Source organism: Zea mays, chromosome 4 (genome assembly GCF_902167145.1).
Source record: "Zea mays cultivar B73 chromosome 4, Zm-B73-REFERENCE-NAM-5.0, whole genome shotgun sequence".
NCBI classification, from domain to species: Eukaryota; Viridiplantae; Streptophyta; class Magnoliopsida; order Poales; family Poaceae; genus Zea; species Zea mays.
In genome coordinates, this window is record NC_050099.1 from 76,448,220 (window position 1) to 76,470,046 (window position 21,827).

A 21,827-nucleotide genomic window follows, 5' to 3' on the forward strand; every position below is an offset into this window, starting at 1 on the left:
GAACATTTTCTAACACAAGCGAAGTTATTTGACATAAACTAGTACTTCTAAAAATTTAAGTGCTAAATTTGCGGATATGCTTATTTGGCTAGTAGAAATCTACTTTCCATCCTACTAATGATATTTTCTCCTTTCTTTATAAAAAGAAAATGTTAGTAAAATAATTAACTAAGTCATCTAGAATTCCTATATTATTCATATGACATGAGTTCTATACCATTTTCCAAATCCAATAAAATGCACCTAACTATAATTCTCCAAATAGTTTCTAAGTTTATTGCGACCAAATTTACCTACAAAAATTCCTATCTATTGTTTTTATCACCAACGTGTGACTACTAAATTTTGTCATATTTCTCTAATCCAAAAATCAACGCGTCGATTAACATGAAATAACACGGTGTACTAAGGATCGCATATCTCTACCAAAAATTCCACAATGCACATACACATAAATTGCGAATCACATGTGTTCATATTACAACAAACAAAATATACAACTCATGAATCGAATCAAAAAGTATTTTATAAAATACACAAAATAATTTGGGTCGTCATCAACCTTGGGTTCGCACGTGCGACAGGGAGCGTTTGACGGGGTTCGGCCGGGTGGAGAGCAGGGCTCGACTACAGACGGTGAGTGCGTGGCTCCGGCGATGAACTGCGGCTCCGGTGAACTCCGGCGACGAACAACAACGAACGACGGCGTTGAGCTGTGCACTGGTGAGCTAGAGAGATGGGGCGCTTGGGTAGGCAGGAGAGGAGAGAGAGCTCTGCTGTTCCCTTTTATAGAGAGAGGGAGGGAGAGAGAGGAAAAGTCTGCCAGGGAGCTTCAATGGGGCGCTGTCGGGTCTTCATGGAGGCTTCAATGGCGTTCTTCACTGGGAGAGTAAAGGGGAGAGGAGAAACAGACGAAATCAATCTCCATAACGAGAGAAACGGACGCGCCGTCGACGGTTAGGCTTCGGTTCCAGAGCGCGTGAGGCAGGGAGGCGGCTCGGACGCGGCTGACGCGGCATCGGGTCGGCTCGGGTGCTCGGTGTCGCGGGGTCGGGGTCGCACGGGGAGGCCGTCGAGCGTGCAGGGCGGGCGCTGGCGCAGAGCTCGGCAACGGGGCTTTGGGCGCGGCGCGTAACGCGCCTGGGCGGGCGCTCGGCCGCTTGGCGCGCGGGCAAGGCCTGCAGGGCGGCTCGCGGGGATGCAGCGTTGCGCGCGGGGAGGCCGGTTGCCTGGTGCGGCTGCTCGGGCTCCAAGCGTGCAGGGCGCGTGGTGCTCGCGTTGCTCCTGGGCGCGACAGAGAGAGCGAAGTAGAGAAGAGAGAGAGAATTAGGGGAGAGGGAGAGAGTAGCAGGCGGCGGCGGCGGCTTCTGCTGGCGCGCGCGGCTGTAGTCTAGGGTTTGGGGTATTGGGCCCCTAGTGGGCCGGCTAGGTTAGGGGTTTTTTCTTTTGTTTTCTTTTTTTTTTCTAATTCCGAAATACATTTTTAAAGAGCTCAAAAATTCATAAAAATTACACCAAAACTATTTATAAATAAAATACTTATTTTTAGACTAATAACTATTATATTATTTAATTATTATTATAATCACTAGGTTTTTCTTTAACAAGAATTGATTAAAAACATCCGATAATCAATCAAGCGCATGCAAAGAAAACTGATCCAAAAATGCAAATAAATAATTGAACACTAAAAAATTATTACCCTAATTAATATAATAACTAAATTTATTATTTTTAATTGATGGCTTTTATGGTGTTACAAACCTACCCCTCTTAAAAAGAATCTCGTCCTCGAGATTAAGAAACTTCCGAGAATAACTGGGGGAATTCTGCTCTGAGTTCATCTTCTCTTTCCCAAGTGGCCTCATCTTCCGAATGATGACTCCACTGAACTTTGCACATGTTAATAACTTTACTCCGTGTAATTCTGCGAGATGTTTCCAGAATTCTGACCAGGTACTCCGAATAAGTCAAATCCTCATTGACATTTAGTTCTTCCATGGGTAACTGTTCTTCTGGTAATCTTAAGCACTTCTTGAGTTGTGACACGTGAAATACGTCATGCACATCCGATAATCTATCGGGTAGCTCTAACTGGTAGGCTACTTCACCTTTTCTTTCCAAAATCTTGAATGGGCCAACATAGCGAGGTGATAATTTTCCTTTAACCTTAAACCTTTTCATTCCTCTCATCGGTGAAACTTTAAGGTATACAAAGTCTCCTACTTCGAACATCAACTCTCTTCTTCTATTATCAGCATAGCTTTTCTATCTTGACTGTGCTATCTTCAAATTTTCTTTGATAATCTGCACTTGCTTTTCCGCTTCTTGGAGAATTTCTGGACCAAATACTTGACTTTCTCCAGTCTGATTCCAATAAAGCGATGTTCTACACTTTCGTCCATAGAGTGCTTCAAATGGTGCCATTTTTAGACTTGCCTGATAACTGTTGTTATACGAGAATTCTGCATAAGGCAAACTTTTATCCCAGCTTCTACCATGCTTTAGAGCACAAGCTCTTAGCATATCTTCCAACACTTGGTTTGTCCTTTCTGTTTGCCCATCCGTTTGCGGATGATAAGCTGAACTAAAATTTATCTTGGTATCCATGGACTCATGTAGCCTTTTCCAAAAGCGCGAGGTAAACTGGGTTCCTCGATCTGATACGATCTTCTTCGGTACTCCATGCAGACAAACAACCCTCGACATGTATAACTCTGCTAACTGGGCTCCTGAGTAAGTTGTCTTCACAGGTATAAAGTGTGTCACTTTAGTCAACCTGTCTACTATGACCCATATTGAATCATAGCCATCTCGAGTACGGGGTAGTCCAACTATGAAATCCATACTGATTTCTTCCCATTTCCATTCAGGTACCTTGAGAGGTTGTAGCAATCCTGCTGGTCTTTGGTGTTCGGCTTTAACTCGCTGACACACGTCACATAATGCAACATGAGTAGCAACATCTCTTTTCAATCCATACCACCAATACTTTTCCTTAAGATCTTGGTACATCTTTGTACTGCCAGGGTGAATAGAGTAAGCTGAATCATGAGCTTCTCTCAAAATAAGTTGGCGCAAGTGCTCGATTTCGGGTACACAGATTCTCTTCTTAAACCATACTGTGCCTTGTTCATCTTCCGTGAAATATGGGGTTTTACCTAAACCAATCAAAGCTTTAATTTCCTTAATCTTCTCATCGGACTCTTATCCTTTACGATTCTCTTCTTCCAAAGTAGATTCCACTTCCATAACTGTTGCTTCTACATTATTGAGCAATCCAAGGTTGAGTTGTTCCATTCCCAGCACAATTCCTGTGACATCAAATGAGTAGTGATGTTGTTCACTTGACCCTTACGGCTCAAAGCATCAGCTACTACATTTGCTTTTCCGGGGTGGTATTGTATTTCCAAATTGTAGTCCTTAATCAACTCAAGCCATCTTCTCTGTCTTAGGTTGAGTTCCTTTTGAGTGAATATATATTTCAAGCTTTTGTGATCCGTGAAGATCTTGCACTTGTTTCCAATCATATAGTGCCTCCAAATCTTCAAAGCATGCACTACGACAGCTAGTTCCAAATCATGCGTAGGATAATTCTTCTCATGTTTCCTCAATTGTCTTGAAGCATAAGCTATCACTTTTCCTTCTTGCATTAGCACACATCCAAGTCCAAGGTGTGATGCATCGCAATATACATCAAATCTCTTGTGGATGTCTGGCATTACCAATATTGGTGCAGTGGTTAACCTCTTCTTGAGTTCTTCAAAACAATTCTGACAAGCTTCATCCCACTTGAATTCTTTACCTTTCTCTAGTAGAGAGGTAAGTGGTTTCACTAACTTGGAAAAACCTTCAATAAATCTTCTATAGTATCCTGCCAATCCAAGAAAACTTCTGATCTTGGACGCATCCTTTGGTTGCTTCCAATCTAGTATCTCACTTATCTTTCCTGGGTCCACTTTAATTCCACCATCGGTAACGATATGCCCTAAGAAAGCAACTTCCTTTAACCAAAAATCACACTTCGAGAACTTCGCATATAGTTGGTTGTCACGAAGCTTTTGTAGGACTAGCCTTAGATGATCTTCATGTGTTTCTTCATTCGGAGAATATATCAGTATGTCGTCAATGAATACGACCACAAACTGATCCAGATATTCCATGAATACTTTATTCATCAAGTTCATAAAGTATGCTGGTGCATTAGTCAGTCCAAACGACATGACCAAAAACTCATATAATCCATATCTCGTCGTAAAGGCTGTCTTCGGTACATCTTCTGCTCGAATCTTTAACTGATGATATCCCGATCTTAGATCTATCTTCGAGAATATCTTAGCTCCTTTCATTTGATCGAATAAATCTTCAATCCGAGGTAATGGGTACTTATTCTTGATGGTTACTTCATTCAAACTTCTATAATCAACGCACATTCTCCTCGAACCATCCTTCTTGTTCACAAATAGCACTGGGGCTCCCTAAGGGGATGAACTTGGGCAAATGAAACCTTTTTCTAGTAATTCTTCTATTTGTTTCTTCAGTTCTACTAAATCTTTGACATCCATTCTATATGGTCTTTTCGAGATAGGTGCGGTTCCGGGTACTAATTCAATAGAAAACTCTATATCACGCGATCAGGTGGCATATCTGGTAATTCCTCCGGAAATACGTCTGGGTACTCACACACTATCTTGATATTTTCCAAGGGCTTTTCTTCCAAGTGATTGATCACTGTCTTTCCTTTTTCATCTGTTGACTTGTCTATGTTAACTTGGATTCTTTCACATTGAGGACTTGTCAACATAATTGTTCCCTTGGCACACTATATCACTCCATCACAACTTTTCAACCAGTTGCATCCAAGAATCACATCAATACCGTTGGATCCTAGGACCACTGGGTCGACTGAAAAATCTATTCCTTGGATCTTGATATTAACATGGGGGCATGAGTGTGTGGCCTTTATGTCACCTCCCGGTGAACTAATATGTAACATCTTCTTAAGAGGGTACTTAGGTATGTTGTATTTTTCCACAAATGACTCAGTTATAAACGAATGTGATGCTCCAGAGTCAAATAAAACTGATGCAGGTATGGAGTTAACAAGAAACATACCATACACTATGTCGGCATCCTCAGGCACTGATTCTGCAGTGACGTGATTGACCCTTCCTCTGCTCTGGTTCTGAGGAGTCTTGTTCTGAGCAGATCCACGAGTAGGGGTGTTCTGGTCATTTCTCTGGTTATTGATTTCTGGGGTGTCTGCTGGTTGCGCCTTGGGCAGTTGTTGGCATAGTGGCCTAGCTCACCGCACTTGAAGCAGCCATTGGGTTGGACAGGTGCGTTGTTTCTGGCCTGCGTGTTACTGGCGCCACCTTGATGATTCTGGGAATTCCCACCAGACCTCTGGTTGGTCTGAGAGTTGCTCCTTTGTTGGTTCTGATTCTGATTATTTCTCTGGCTTTGCTGTCCAGAGCGTTGCACTTGATAATTATTTCCGCCTTGATTTCCAGAGCGGAACTGCGAACCTTGAGCGTTGTTAGGGCGAGTGTTCCTACTTGACTGACCTTGAAACTTCCTTTTATGGTCAGATAGCTCCTTTCTTTTACTCTCAAGGCCAATTTCCTTGTTCAACAGTGTCTGGAAGTTGGGAAAAGTGTGACTCTGAAGTTGATAGTTCAGAGGTCCAATTAGTCCTTCCAGGAAACGCTCTTGGCGCTTCTCATCAGTGTCCACTTCTTCAGGGGCATAGCATGAAAGCTGAGTGAAGCGATCACGATACTCGCTGATAGACATATTCCCTTGAGTAAGGGAAAGGAATTCCTTCTTCTTCAGCTTCATAATTCCTGAGGGAATGTGATGAGCGCGGAAGTTCTCTTGAAACTCTTGCCAAGTTATAGTATCCGCGTTGGGGTGTGCCGCTGTGAAGGCATCCCACCAATCGGACGCGGAACCCTCAAGTCTTCCCGAGGCGTACAAGACCTTCTCCCGGTCGTTGCACTGAGTGATGTCCAACTTCTTTCCAATGACCTTTAGCCAGTCATCGGCATCCAGAGGATCAACCGCATGAGAAAATGTCGGCGGGTGATGACTCATGAAATCCCGGTGCTTATCTCTGGCCAGGGGTGCATACTGCTGATGCTGCTGGGGTTGCTGATTCTGTTGGTTCTGTTGAATTTGCTGAACAGCCACAGTGAGTCCTTGCAGAATCTGCATCTGGGCGGCAATGAACTGCTACATGTTGGGATTTGGTGGTGGTGGTGGTACTTGTTGACCACACTGGTTCCGATTGTTGTTGGGTCTTTGACGAGCGTTCACCATCTGATTGGTTAGAAAGTGAACATCTTAGAGAAGAGAAGAGTAGAAAGATTCTAGAGGGGAAATGGCTTAAGTTTTAAAATTTTTATATGTTCTTATGGCCATCATTCCATAAGACCATTGCACTCAAACAAAGATCCAAATCAAACATTTCAATCAATCACCATCACATGGTTGGTATTTATTAATATGATAACTTAAAGAGACTATCGTCGTCTAACGCGAAGTATAACTTATTACATCATGACTCAAAACTCCTAAAGCAGCCTAGTGACGGATCCGGGCTCTCCGTAGCGCAGCCTCTTACGGGGAGGAGACAACGCCATGGCAGGGACCTGAGCTTTGGGTGGATCCAGTCCTTGCAGTTGGGCTTCCAGGGCTGCAATCCTAGCATGGGCATTCTCCAGCTCCAAGTGCACCCTGTAGAGATCCAGGGTGGCACTGTCTAGGTCGGTGTTGAGACCGGCCACTACACCAGCTAGGGTGTTGAGGCGATCCTCACCAGCTTCTCCTGGGACGATGTCGGTCTGGCTTCCTCCACGCAGACGCTGAGGAAGATGCCTGAACCTCGTGTTTTGCAGCTGCTGCCGGTAGGTGTTGCTGAGCGACCACAGGGTCCGACGGGCAGCATCGCTGACCGAGGCAGCGTAGGTGGACAGTGGTGTCAGGGACTCGTGAGCAGACAGAGTCCTGAATCCCCTGTCACCTGCATCCATCACCCTGACATGGATGCGAGTGATGTAATAGCAAGCCCAGAGAGGCTCGCTCACTCGCCTTGTTTCGTACAGGGGGCGGACGTAGGTGCCTAGCGCATGCAGCACTTCTTACAGCAGGTTGGGGAAGTGCCCCGTCTCGAACATTGACGTGTAATGTTCGACAACAGGATCGAACCCCATGAAGTTGTTCTGCTGGGCGTAGTCAGCTTCCTCGTGGACGTGTTCGTCTCCACCTTCTTCGTCGTCGTCATCCTCGTCATCGTCGTCTCCAGAGTCATCGGGGTCGTCGCCTCCGGGTGCAGGTGCTTGGAAGGCTGGTGCAGACGGTGCTGACGTCGATGACCCAGCTGCGAAGGCCAGGGACTCTACCAACAGAGTGGGCGTCGACAGCTGTTCCTTCGAGCTGTCCTCCAGGTTGACTACATTCTCCACTCGGATGGGAGGGAGATCCGCCGGAACTTCCTCGACTACCACTGGGTAGACCGGGATCTGCCGGGGCTGAGGGGCGTAGCTGGTGTTGATGCGGGTAGTTTGGAGAGTGCGAACCATCTACAAGAGAAGTGTCAACTCAGTTGAATTTTCAAAGAGGTAAGGCTGATAAAATAATTTATAAGAGTGAAATTAGCAAGTTTGAACAACTAGGCTTTCCATTTCTAACTAATCTAACGACCTAGGGTCAGCATAGCTTTGATACCACTTCTGTCACACCCGGTTCCAGGGGTAGAACCGAGCGCATACCATATGTGTGCCAGGATCCATTTCCACACATATGTTGACGTCACAAGTGTAGTATATCAAAAGACAATGCAATAAAGGCGTAAAGAGAGTATAATACTTTATTACATCATCTGAAGCATTGTATCTTTAACAAGTATCACATCAAAGTAAAGCGGAAATAAACAACTGGGCAATCTCCCACAGGAAGATGACCGGCGCATCGTTAGACTTAGAATTCATCGTCGTCGATAAAATCTCCATCAAAGTCTCCAACATCACCCTCTGATCAAAATATTAGCAAGGGTGAGCTCACTTATGGTCGGGGCTCAGCAAGTGGGGGAAAATTAATGCAGGTATAACAAGGTGAGGCTAAGGTTGAGCAGTAAGCATTTTAGTTGGTCAACATTTTATTAACAACACCTGTCTTACTAATAAGTGTGAATCCCAAATATCCCATTTAAACAAAAGGAATATGAATATAACAAAAACACTTAAGTGAAACCACTTAAGCAAATTATTGGCAGATCATCAGATCTCAATTTAATTCCATCTTCAAGTTCAATTATCATGTGAGGAGTCCAGGTCGCTCATAACCGGGAGCACGACTGATATATCAGTTTTACACTCTGCAGAGGTGGTACAACTTTACCCACAAGCCATGTATCCCATCTAGCCCGGGTTGATCGGACCCTTAAACACTGCCAAGGTGAATGGCTAGGGATCCATTATGAGGCTTTCACAAAATACGCTTAATACGAAGCAACCCGCTAAGGTTTCTAAAGACGATGGTGGTGGCCCCCTAGGTGAGGTACCTTAGACAAGAATACGTCCCCATGTTAACATGGGCTTCCAGCACCTACCGCTCCCCCTCTTGCCCATATTTCAGGTAAGGTTGCTAGGCACTAAGCATATAGAGCTAATTACCAAAGCCAGAGCCATGATAGCACTCGTGGTTGCACTGTTATCCTGGGTGGTCACTCCATGTTCCAATTAATTTGAAATAATGTTATATTAACCATCGGGTTAATGTCATAATTGCCAATTAAATTTTGGAACATCAATACCAATTAATGAGTGACATTAATATCGTTAAGTTGAGCGGTAGCACAAATTTTGCACAGCTTAATAATTTTCCTAGGTTAAACAAGGAATACAAGTAGTAAATCTAGGAAATCCTTAATTAGGTTTAACCCATCAAAATTATGCAATATATCAAAAAGTAAACATTATTATATGCAATGAGTAGGTACAAATAGAATATGCAGAGGGAGAATCCACTTGCCTTGCTCAAGCGAGTCCTGTGGTTCGTCTTCGAACGTATTCGAATCCTCTACCACACGGTCGGCTTCTAATAGAGTCGCATAGCGCACATACAAAAATAAAACATACACCAATAAATAAACATGCACCATTTCATAAACATACACCAATACATCATTAAACACACATTAACATATCGCACTAATCACATCTTAAATTCGTCCTAATCGCATAAATACTTATTAATTCAATTATAGCTATTATTGTGAGTCCTAAATGGTGAATTTATGGGTGGGTGCAATAAATATAATTTTAACTAATATTAATATATTTTAACATCATCAATGAAATTAAATGATAATTATCGTCTAATAAATAAATTAATAGCTTTTATCCTTTTTATTTCTAACTCAAATTGAGTATAGCCAAAAATGAATATAACATTCTAAAAATCCTTATAAACTACTAATTGAACATTTTCTAACACAAGCGAAGTTATTTGACATAAACTAGTACTTCTTCTAAAAATTTAAGTGCTAAATTTGCGGACATGCTTATTTGGCTAGTAGAAATCTACTTTCCATCCTACTAATGATATTTTCTCCTTTCTTTATAAAAAGAAAATGTTAGTAAAATAATTAACTAAGTCATCTAGAATTCCTATATTATTCATATGACATGAGTTCTATACCATTTTCCAAATCCAATAAAATGCACCTAACTATAATTCTCCAAATAGTTTCTAAGTTTATTGCGACCAAATTTACCTACAAAAATTCCTATCTATTGTTTTTATCACCAACATGTGACTACTAAATTTTGTCATATTTCTCTAATCCAAAAATCAACGCGTCGATTAACATGAAATAACACGGTGTACTAAGGATCGCATATCTCTACCAAAAATTCCACAATGCACATACACATAAATTGCGAATCACATGTGTTCATATTACAACAAACAAAATATATAACTCATGAATCGAATCAAAAAGTATTTTATAAAATACACAAAATAATTTGGGTCGTCATCAACCTTGGGTTCGCACGTGCGATAGGGAGCGTTCGACAGGGTTCGGCCGGGTGGAGAGCAGGGCTCGACTACGGACGGTGAGTGCGTGGCTCCGGCGATGAACTGCGGCTCTGGTGAACTCCGGCGACGAACAGCAACGAACGACGGCGTCGAGCAGTGCACTGGTGAGCTAGAGAGATGGGGCGCTTGGGTAGGCAGGAGAGGAGAGAGAGCTCTGTTGTTCCCTTTTATAGAGAGAGGGAGGGAGGGAGAGGAAAAGTCTGCCAGGGAGCTTCAATGGGGCGCCGTCGGGTCTTCATGGAGGCTTCAATGGCGTTCTTCACTGGGAGAGTAAAGGGGAGAGGAGAAACGGACGAAATCAAGCTCCATAACGCGAGAAACGGACGCGCGGTCGACGGTTGGGCTTCGGTTCCAGAGCACGTGAGGCAGGGAGGCGACTCGGACGCGGCTGACATGGCATCGGGTCGGCTCGGGTGCTCGGTGTCGCGGGGTCGGGGTCGCACGGGGAGACCGTCGAGCGTGCAGGGCGGGCGCTGGTGCAGAGCTCGGCAACGGGGCTTCGGGCGCGGCGCGTAACGCGCCTGGGCGGGCGATCGGCCGCTCGGCGCGTGGGCAAGGCCTGTAACGCCCGAAATCTGATTTTGGGGAATAGTAATAGAAATCAAAGTAAAGTGTCCCTAATGAATAGTTATACTTTGGAACCCACCATCTTCTAAAAATAAATAGAAACATTAAAACAATATTAGTTAAGGTAAAATAGAAATAGAAATTCAGTTTGTAAATTTCAAGAAATAATGAATGGATTATCCCCTTCTAGGACTGTATATAAAATATTTTTTTACGTGTTAAAGTAACTCATGATAGAAAAAAAATACATTACTTCCCCCTAAAATAATCAAGTAATGAATATTCACTTTTAAATGAAATTTTAACTAAAATACTTAAAACCATATTTTCTTAAAAATAAACATTTCATGTGTGCATTGCATATTTGAAATAAATTTTCAAATAACGAGGTAAGATAATTAGTAAAAAAAATACTTGCATATTATACTGGATATTTTATCTGTTTGTTGTGAATTCTATTAAAGTCTAAAACCTAGAATAAAAATTGAAGTTGGGATTTAAAACTGAAATGGGAAAATAAGAAACATAAAAGAAAAAAAATAAAACTACTACTCGAGACGTACCACATAGGAGACGTTGAATTTCCACTTTCTTTATTCACCTAGACGGAGCTTACGTCATGCTGATGCAAGAAGTGATGTCATCATGCAAATTCAACCCAGCACGTAGGCGATGCGGCCGGGGAGCAGCTGGACCAGGTCCCATGACCGCCGGACTCATAGGGATTGCGTTGGGTTCAGGTTGTTGAGATCTGTGTGATTCCGTAACAAACACGGATGCTATCTAAGATTCAATCGGCCTCCTCTATGGGCATATATTGCCGAGCCCTTCATCCATCTTGCACAACCGAGCGAACAGGAGGGAGATTACCGCCATGGCGAGGAGCCTGCGTCCCGTGGTGGACCTCCGCGTAACCAAGAATCCCGAGCCGGCCGAAGACCCTGCGCCATCGCCTATCGTCTGGCCGAACGCTTTGGCGCCCTCGTCCTCCTCGACACCTCCTCCGTCGCGTCCAGCCATCCATCGATCCGCTGACCGCCGGGCCACCGCCGCCATGGGGTTTCATCGCGCCGCTATAACACGTAAGGGCTCCTTCATCGTTTTCATCGTTGATCCTCGACGCATAGGGTTTCGCGGGGTAGGATTTGGGCCGTCTGTAGACCTGGAATTGCCACCAGCGCGCCATTAGAGCCGTGGCGCCGCACCACGCCATGGAAAGGGGCCAGGGCTTATCCTATCTGGCTGTTCAGGGTTTCGGATTGAGTCCGCCATATGCTGAGCCTCGTGTAGAGCTTGTCAAACTCGGGTCGGTCCCATCGTTGGGCGGTATCCACGGCGAGCTCGCCGGGAGCGCCGTCGTGCGAATCGCTCGCCTCTGCCCTGTTGTGTGCGCAGGGAGGGAGAAAGGCACCGACCGTTGGATCCCTTTCTTGCGGCTGTGATCAGATCGCCTGAGAGAGCTATTCGACCGATTGAATCCTGACCGTTGATTAACCAGTTGAAGGGCTAGGATTAGATCTAGGTAATGTTTCGCCCGCGACCGTCGGATCACGATCGGACTGCTCATGGCACGTACCGATTCAGACCCCTCACGATTTAATCTGGTGCGTCCGGAGTTGATCGGACGACTCTGATTAAAGGATACCCCTTCGGCCCTGGTACATTTTCTTAAGAGCCCTCGGATTTTGATTAAACTAACCCGCGGTCCAGACCAGTGGTGCGCTGTGTCTTGGCGATCTTGCGGGTTAGCCCCTGTATTTCTTAGTAAATGACGCGCAGTCCAGAGTATTATAAAATCAGAGAAAAGTAATTGGAAAATAGATTTTTAAATACAAAAATAAATGCTAGAACTTTAATAATTCATAGAAAATTCATATGAGCTCCAAATTAACCCATTCCACTTTCTAAAATTTTGTAATATTATTCTCTATCACTTAGAGCCTATGTTTCGACATGAAAATAGTAAGAAAAATAATTTCTCACTTAACCCTATTTCAAGCACATAAAACCTTTGGAAATTCATATCTTAAAATCTATAACTCCAAAATTAATAATTCTTGTTCCTTTGATCTTATTTTAATATGTAGATTATTAATATATATTTGTACTTATGTTTGGTGTAATGTTTCCTATACAATGTTTGTTTGTATTACTACGACTAGAGCGAGGTCACGTGCCATCTGAAGAGCAAGTTGGTACCTGGAATCTCAAGTCCCAGGCAAGTTGTGCCCTTGATCACTTCTTTTTACCCAGCCATGTTCTGATTAATCATAATGATCTGCATAGGTTAAATTTTGATGGGACCCAATAGGTTACCCTAGTTTGATTATCTTTATACCTTGTTACCACTGAACTTTTTGGGTAGTACTTGCTAGTGCTTTATGTGGTTTTGGGTATGAAGATACATTACTCATGATTATACTTTTGTTATTCGTTGTTATTTATCGTTCATGATAAGATCATTATGTTAATTGGAACATGGAGCGACCACCCGGGAAAACAGTGCTACCACAAGGGTATAATGGGACGCCCTTGGCTGATTAATTAGGAAAGCTAGTGGAGGACTACCTTACCCGAAAGGGGCAAGGGCAGTAGGGGAGTGGTCAGTGTAGGGAGGCCCTCGGGAGGATTTTGCTGCGATGGCGGTCCTGCAAGGGAATTCCTGCATTGGAGCTTCCTATAAACTGTAGCGGGTTTTCTGAAGCTAGTGGAACTTTGTAAAGGCCTCGTAGTGTTACCCTGCCTCGCCTCCTCGGTAGAGGTGTATGGGAAGTCGCGATCCCTTGGCAGATGGGTAACATGACTTGTGGGTAAAGATGCGCAACCTCTGCAGAGTGTAAAACTGGTATACTAGCCGTGCTCACGGTCATGAGCAGCTCGGACCCTCACATGATTAAATTATGGAACTTAAACTCAATTTGTCATATGCATTGCATCGCAGGTGAGGTTGTTACTTCTGTTCTACTATTTAATTGGGTTGGTATTTACTTATACTTAGTAATTGCTAATAAAATTTTGACCAACTTTAAAAGCAATGCTCAGCTCTAACCATCCTTTTTGGTAAGCCTTACACTTCACATGAACTCCCACCTTTGGCGAGTTCATTCACATTATTCCCCACAACTTGTTGAGCGATGAACGTATGTGAGCTCACTCTTGCTGTCTCACACCCCCCCACAGGTCAAGAGCAGGTACCACAGGATGAGGCGCGTGGAGGATGCTGTGATGAGTTCGTGAGTGGTCTAGGCCGTCGTCTCCCAGTCAACTTTGGGTTGCTGGACCGTTGTCTCCTTATAATGTAATTATTTATTTTGTATAGAACTCCTATTATATAGTAAAGATGTGACATTCGATCCTGTGCCATGATTCATCATATGTGTGAGACTTGGTCCCAGCACACCTGGTGATTATGTTTACACCCGGGCTTTGGACCCCCTAAAATCCGGGTGTTACAAAAGTGGTATCAGAGGAATGTTGACTATAGGACGAAACCTAGATAGAACTGGACAACCATTGTCTACTTACCTTTGCTACTCTGATTCTCTCTAAACTTTTCTTAATCTTTCTCATCTATTTCCGCTTTACTCTGATTATTCTTACCCCTTTCATTCTAAAGACAAATGTGGATTTCACACTTTGAAATCCTGTGCCTAAAGTGACTTTAGGAATAGGAGACCTACTCTTAGGAACAAAAACAAAACTATTTTTATGGGTATTTGTATGCTTGAATGTTTGTTCTTATGATACTTGTTTGATTTGGATCTTTGATTGAATGTGATTAGTTGTGGAGTAATGTCCACAATCACATCTGCATATACATATAGAAAAAAAACAGTTATAAAAATATCTAAATGAACTAGGTTATCCCTCATCAAAGAATCTAGCCTAGCAAAATCCATCTTATCTTGAAAAAGTCTATCCTACACTCATAGATCCATCTTATCCTAAAAAAAATAGATTCTCATCTTATCTTGAAAAGATTTTATCTCATCCTAATAGATATAACTGACCTTAAAAGATTCTATCTTATCCTTATGGATTCATCTTGCCCTAATAAGCATATTTATCCCGCACTAGTGTAACAACCATGATCTAATCCAATGTAATTAGATATTATCTAGTCTAATCTAATTATACCAATCTAATCTAGATCCCATCTAATCTAATATGATCCAATCTAAAGTGAGTCATCTAACATGTTAGTTAATCTTGGTGAAATAGATTAAACTCTACTTCTATAGTCATGTTTTAACCTAAAATTGGTGCCCTGCACTAACTTGGTCATATACAACCAACCTGACCTACATGTTGGGTTGCATAACCTGCCTAACCCGACCTAGAAGCAAAACAACAAGACAAATTCTGTTTAAACTTATTTAACTCATAACCACCGACTAACCTATTTTGTTTACCTACGAAACTGCCTTAACCACATATCTCTGATTCGGATAACAACATCAAGAACGAAGACCAAAGAGGATCAACGTCATCAAGAAAGGATAAGCACCAACTCAAGTCTTCAAAGATCAAGTTGAATCGCCAGCGGAATCAAGATCCACGGTTCTGGATGAAGTCTGTCCTTATTACACCCTTGCCATAATCGTGCCTCATGTGACATAATAGATGGCTAGACATACAATATCCATATGTTCCAAATCGTCTACTAACTGTTATGTAAAAAAACCTTGAACAAAACTTTGATTTCCAAAACCCAATGAGAAACTAAAATTCTAAACCATACCTATTGTATCCTTTTTCTTACAAATCTCGAGGACGAGATTATTTTTAAGGGGGTAGGATTTGTAACGCCCGAAATCTGATTTTGGGGAATAGTAATAGAAATCAAAGTAAAGTGTCCCTAATGAATAGTTATACTTTGGAACCCACCATCTTCTAAAAATAAATAGAAACATTAAAACAATATTAGTTAAGGTAAAATAGAAATAGAAATTCAGTTTGTAAATTTCAAGAAATAATGAATGGATTATCCCCTTCTAGGACTGTATATAAAATATTTTTTTACGTGTTAAAGTAACTCATGATAGAAAAAAAATACATTACTTCCCCCTAAAATAATCAAGTAATGAATATTCACTTTTAAATGAAATTTTAACTAAAATACTTAAAACCATATTTTCTTAAAAATAAACATTTCATGTGTGCATTGCATATTTGAAATAAATTTTCAAATAACGAGGTAAGATAATTAGTAAAAAAAATACTTGCATATTATACTGGATATTTTATCTGTTTGTTGTGAATTCTATTAAAGTCTAAAACCTAGAATAAAAATTGAAGTTGGGATTTAAAACTGAAATGGGAAAATAAGAAACATAAAAGAAAAAAAATAAAACTACTACTCGAGACGTACCACATAGGAGACGTTGAATTTCCACTTTCTTTATTCACCTAGACGGAGCTTACGTCATGCTGATGCAAGAAGTGATGTCATCATGCAAATTCAACCCAGCACGTAGGCGATGCGGCCGGGGAGCAGCTGGACCAGGTCCCATGACCGCCGGACTCATAGGGATTGCGTTGGGTTCAGGTTGTTGAGATCTGTGTGATTCCGTAACAAACACGGATGCTATCTAAGATTCAATCGGCCTCCTCTATGGGCATATATTGCCGAGCCCTTCATCCATCTTGCACAACCGAGCGAACAGGAGGGAGATTACCGCCATGGCGAGGAGCCTGCGTCCCGTGGTGGACCTCCGCGTAACCAAGAATCCCGAGCCGGCCGAAGACCCTGCGCCATCGCCTATCGTCTGGCCGAACGCTTTGGCGCCCTCGTCCTCCTCGACACCTCCTCCGTCGCGTCCAGCCATCCATCGATCCGCTGACCGCCGGGCCACCGCCGCCATGGGGTTTCATCGCGCCGCTATAACACGTAAGGGCTCCTTCATCGTTTTCATCGTTGATCCTCGACGCATAGGGTTTCGCGGGGTAGGATTTGGGCCGTCTGTAGACCTGGAATTGCCACCAGCGCGCCATTAGAGCCGTGGCGCCGCACCACGCCATGGAAAGGGGCCAGGGCTTATCCTATCTGGCTGTTCAGGGTTTCGGATTGAGTCCGCCATATGCTGAGCCTCGTGTAGAGCTTGTCAAACTCGGGTCGGTCCCATCGTTGGGCGGTATCCACGGCGAGCTCGCCGGGAGCGCCGTCGTGCGAATCGCTCGCCTCTGCCCTGTTGTGTGCGCAGGGAGGGAGAAAGGCACCGACCGTTGGATCCCTTTCTTGCGGCTGTGATCAGATCGCCTGAGAGAGCTATTCGACCGATTGAATCCTGACCGTTGATTAACCAGTTGAAGGGCTAGGATTAGATCTAGGTAATGTTTCGCCCGCGACCGTCGGATCACGATCGGACTGCTCATGGCACGTACCGATTCAGACCCCTCACGATTTAATCTGGTGCGTCCGGAGTTGATCGGACGACTCTGATTAAAGGATACCCCTTCGGCCCTGGTACATTTTCTTAAGAGCCCTCGGATTTTGATTAAACTAACCCGCGGTCCAGACCAGTGGTGCGCTGTGTCTTGGCGATCTTGCGGGTTAGCCCCTGTATTTCTTAGTAAATGACGCGCAGTCCAGAGTATTATAAAATCAGAGAAAAGTAATTGGAAAATAGATTTTTAAATACAAAAATAAATGCTAGAACTTTAATAATTCATAGAAAATTCATATGAGCTCCAAATTAACCCATTCCACTTTCTAAAATTTTGTAATATTATTCTCTATCACTTAGAGCCTATGTTTCGACATGAAAATAGTAAGAAAAATAATTTCTCACTTAACCCTATTTCAAGCACATAAAACCTTTGGAAATTCATATCTTAAAATCTATAACTCCAAAATTAATAATTCTTGTTCCTTTGATCTTATTTTAATATGTAGATTATTAATATATATTTGTACTTATGTTTGGTGTAATGTTTCCTATACAATGTTTGTTTGTATTACTACGACTAGAGCGAGGTCACGTGCCATCTGAAGAGCAAGTTGGTACCTGGAATCTCAAGTCCCAGGCAAGTTGTGCCCTTGATCACTTCTTTTTACCCAGCCATGTTCTGATTAATCATAATGATCTGCATAGGTTAAATTTTGATGGGACCCAATAGGTTACCCTAGTTTGATTATCTTTATACCTTGTTACCACTGAACTTTTTGGGTAGTACTTGCTAGTGCTTTATGTGGTTTTGGGTATGAAGATACATTACTCATGATTATACTTTTGTTATTCGTTGTTATTTATCGTTCATGATAAGATCATTATGTTAATTGGAACATGGAGCGACCACCCGGGAAAACAGTGCTACCACAAGGGTATAATGGGACGCCCTTGGCTGATTAATTAGGAAAGCTAGTGGAGGACTACCTTACCCGAAAGGGGCAAGGGCAGTAGGGGAGTGGTCAGTGTAGGGAGGCCCTCGGGAGGATTTTGCTGCGATGGCGGTCCTGCAAGGGAATTCCTGCATTGGAGCTTCCTATAAACTGTAGCGGGTTTTCTGAAGCTAGTGGAACTTTGTAAAGGCCTCGTAGTGTTACCCTGCCTCGCCTCCTCGGTAGAGGTGTATGGGAAGTCGCGATCCCTTGGCAGATGGGTAACATGACTTGTGGGTAAAGATGCGCAACCTCTGCAGAGTGTAAAACTGGTATACTAGCCGTGCTCACGGTCATGAGCAGCTCGGACCCTCACATGATTAAATTATGGAACTTAAACTCAATTTGTCATATGCATTGCATCGCAGGTGAGGTTGTTACTTCTGTTCTACTATTTAATTGGGTTGGTATTTACTTATACTTAGTAATTGCTAATAAAATTTTGACCAACTTTAAAAGCAATGCTCAGCTCTAACCATCCTTTTTGGTAAGCCTTACACTTCACATGAACTCCCACCTTTGGCGAGTTCATTCACATTATTCCCCACAACTTGTTGAGCGATGAACGTATGTGAGCTCACTCTTGCTGTCTCACACCCCCCCACAGGTCAAGAGCAGGTACCACAGGATGAGGCGCGTGGAGGATGCTGTGATGAGTTCGTGAGTGGTCTAGGCCGTCGTCTCCCAGTCAACTTTGGGTTGCTGGACCGTTGTCTCCTTATAATGTAATTATTTATTTTGTATAGAACTCCTATTATATAGTAAAGATGTGACATTCGATCCTGTGCCATGATTCATCATATGTGTGAGACTTGGTCCCAGCACACCTGGTGATTATGTTTACACCCGGGCTTTGGACCCCCTAAAATCCGGGTGTTACAAGGCCTGCAGGGCGGCTCGCGGGGATGCAGCGTTGCGCGCGGGGAGGCCGGTTGCCTGGTGCGGCTGCTCGGGCTCCAAGCGTGCAGGGCGTGTGGTGCTCGCGTGGCTCCTGGGCGCAGCAGAGAGAGCGAAGGAGAGAAGAGAGAGAGAATTAGGGGAGAGGGAGAGAGTAGCAGGCGGCGGCTTCTGCTGGCGTGCGCGGCTGTAGTCTAGGGTTTGGGGTATTGGGCCCCTAGTGGGTTGGCTAGGTTAGGGGTTTTTTTCTTTTTTTTTTCTAATTCCGAAATACATTTTTAAAGAGCTCAAAAATTCATAAAAATTACACCAAAACTATTTATAAATAAAATACTTGTTTTTAGACTAATAACTATTATATTATTTAATTATTATATTAATCACTAGGTTTTTCTTTAACAAGAATTGATTAAAAACATCCGATAATCAATCAAGCGCATGCAAAGAAAACTGATCCAAAAATGCAAATAAATAATTGAACACTAAAAAATTATTACCCTAATTAATATAATAACTAAATTCATTATTTTTAATTGATGGCTTTTATGGTGTTACAGTGCTTCTTCCTCCATAATCTGTTCTTCCTGTGCTCCCCCTTGATCATGCCCCTCGTCTTGAGGTACCTGTACCTCGTCTTGAGTTGGGGGATGCACCATTGTTGAGGAAGAAGGTTGATCTTGTTCCTGTAGTTCCTGTGGTCACACATCTCCTATCGCCATAGTTCGCATTGCAGCCGTCGGAACCTCATCCTCATCTATATCATCAAGATCAACTTGCTCTCTTGGAGAGCCATTAGTCTCATCAAATACAACGTCGCTAGAGACTTCAACTAATCCAGATGATTTGTTGAAGACCCTATACGCCTTTGTATTTGAGCCATATCCTAGTAAAAACCCTTCTATTGCTTTGGGAGCAAATTTTGAATGTCTACCTTTCTTTACCAGAATGTAGCACTTGCTCCCAAAAACACGAAAATAAGAAACATTGGGTTTGTTACTAGTAAGGAGTTCGTAGGAGGTCTTCTTAAGGAGACGATGCAGATAGATCCAGTTTATGACGTGGCAAGTTGTGTTCACAGCTTCCAACCAAAACGGCTCAGGCGTCTTGTACTCTCCAAGCATCGTTCTCGCCATATCGATTAGCGTCCTATTCTTTCTCTCTACCACACTTCTTTGCTGTGGTGTGTAGGGAGCGGAGAATTCGTGTTTGATGCCTTCCTCCTCAAGAAACTCTTCAACTTGTAGATTCTTGAACTCGGACCCATTGTCGCTTCTTATCTTCTTTACCTTAAGCTCAAACTCATTTTGAGCTCTCCTTAAGAAGCGCTTTAGGGTTCCTTGGGTTTCAGATTTGTCATGCAAAAAGAAAACCCAAGTGAAGCGGGAAAAATCATCAACTATAACAAGACCATACTTACTTCCCTCGATGCTGAGATAGGCAACGGGACCAAAGAGATCCATGTGAAGAAGTTCTAGTGGTCTTGATGTTGTCATCACATTCTTGCTGTGGTGAGTGCTTCCCACCTGTTTCTCTTTCCCTTTTATGAGAATGGAAGTCTTTTGGCTTGTTAAGTTCTTGGTTTCCTTTCGAAAACCATGTCCATCCTTAATTGAGGGGTGGTCTACCAACAGTGTAGGCATCCCTAGCAAATTTTAGTTTATCATAATCATCTTTGCAAGTCTTAAGTTGAGCATTAAGACTTGCAACCTCATTTTTAATTTAGCAATAGAAGTAACATGTTCATCACATGCATTAACATCAAAGTCTTTACATCTATTGCAGATTACTACATGCTCTACACATGAACTAGTTGTGTTTGCTTTTTCTACCTTGGCACTCAAATCATTATTTACATTCTTCAAGCTAGAAATAGATTCATGACAGGAAGACAACTCAGATGACAGTATTTCATTTTTCTTAATTTCTAAAGCAAGAGATTTTTGAACACTAATAAACTTATGATGTTCCTCATATAAAATATCCTCTTGCTTTTCTAGCAGTCTATCCTTTTCATTAAGAGCATCGATTAATTCATTAATTTTCTCCACTTTAGCTCTATCTAATCCTTTAAACAAATCTGTGTAATCTACCTCATCATCGGAAGATTCCTCATCGCTAGAAGAAGAGTACTTAGGAGTGTCTTGAATACGTACCTTTTTTCTCCTTAGCCATAAGGCATGTATGGCGTTCGTTGGGGAAGAGTGAAGATTTGTCGAAGGCCAAGGCAGCTAGTCCTTCATCGTCGGAGTCGGATGAAGAACAGTCGGAGTCCCATTCCTTTCCAAGATGTGCCTCGCCCTTCGCTTTCCTGTAGTTCTTTTTCTTCTCCCTTTTCCCGTTCTTTTCTTGTCCCTGGTCATTATCATTATCGAGGCATTAAGCTATGAAGTGACCAGTCTTACCGCATTTGAAGCAGGAACGCTTTCCCCTTGTTTTATTCTTGTTGGGGTATTCCTTGCATTCTTTCAAGGCGGTTTTGAAACGCTTGATGATGAGCGCCATTTCATCCTTGTTGAGCTCGGCAGCCTCCACTTGTGCTACCTTGCTAGGTAGCGCCTCCCTGCTGCTGGTTGCTTTGAGAGCAACGGGCTGTGGCTCGTAGACGGGTAGTGGACCGTTTAGTGCATCGTCCACGTATCGTGCCTCCTTCACCATCATGTGCCCGCTCATGAATTTTCTAAGGATTTCCTCGGGCATCATCTTGGTGTACCTGGGGTTTTCACGAATAAGGTTGACAAGATGGGGGTCAATAACTGTAAATGACCTGAGCATGAGTCAGATGACATCATGATCCGTCCATCTTGTGCTTCCGTAGCTTCGGATTTTGTTGACCAGGGTCTTGAGCCTGTTGTAGGTTTGTGTTGGATCCTCTCCCCTG

At 43.0% G+C, this 21,827-nt stretch overlaps 2 protein-coding genes across 5 annotated transcripts; both read left to right on the forward strand.

The window, feature by feature from the left end:
* The first annotated feature begins 10,672 nt into the window (after positions 1–10,672).
* On the forward strand, positions 10,673–14,050 carry LOC111589234 (uncharacterized). Of its 3 annotated transcripts, XM_023302269.1 has the most exons (3): positions 10,673–11,753; positions 12,834–12,889; positions 13,852–13,908. In XM_023302269.1, exons 1-3 carry the CDS (start codon positions 11,546–11,548, stop codon positions 13,906–13,908), a joined length of 321 nt encoding a protein of 106 aa, XP_023158037.1. In that variant the 5' UTR covers positions 10,673–11,545. The 3 variants fall into 3 exon arrangements, with proteins under 3 accessions (XP_023158037.1, XP_035823182.1, XP_035823183.1); XM_035967289.1 differs by having other exon boundaries at positions 12,834–14,050; XM_035967290.1 differs by lacking the exon at positions 12,834–12,889 and having other exon boundaries at positions 13,852–13,973.
* Positions 14,051–14,777: 727 nt separating this feature from the next.
* On the forward strand, positions 14,778–18,858 carry LOC118476920 (uncharacterized). 2 transcript variants are annotated; one of them, XR_004857764.1, is made up of 2 exons: positions 14,778–16,561; positions 17,642–18,858. XR_004857764.1 is itself a non-coding variant. In XM_035967291.1 (2 exons), exons 1-2 carry the CDS (start codon positions 16,354–16,356, stop codon positions 18,779–18,781), a joined length of 330 nt encoding a protein of 109 aa, XP_035823184.1. In that variant the 5' UTR covers positions 14,778–16,353. The 2 variants fall into 2 exon arrangements, 1 of the variants encoding a protein (XP_035823184.1); XM_035967291.1 differs by having other exon boundaries at positions 18,660–18,781.
* The last annotated feature ends 2,969 nt before the right edge of the window (positions 18,859–21,827 follow it).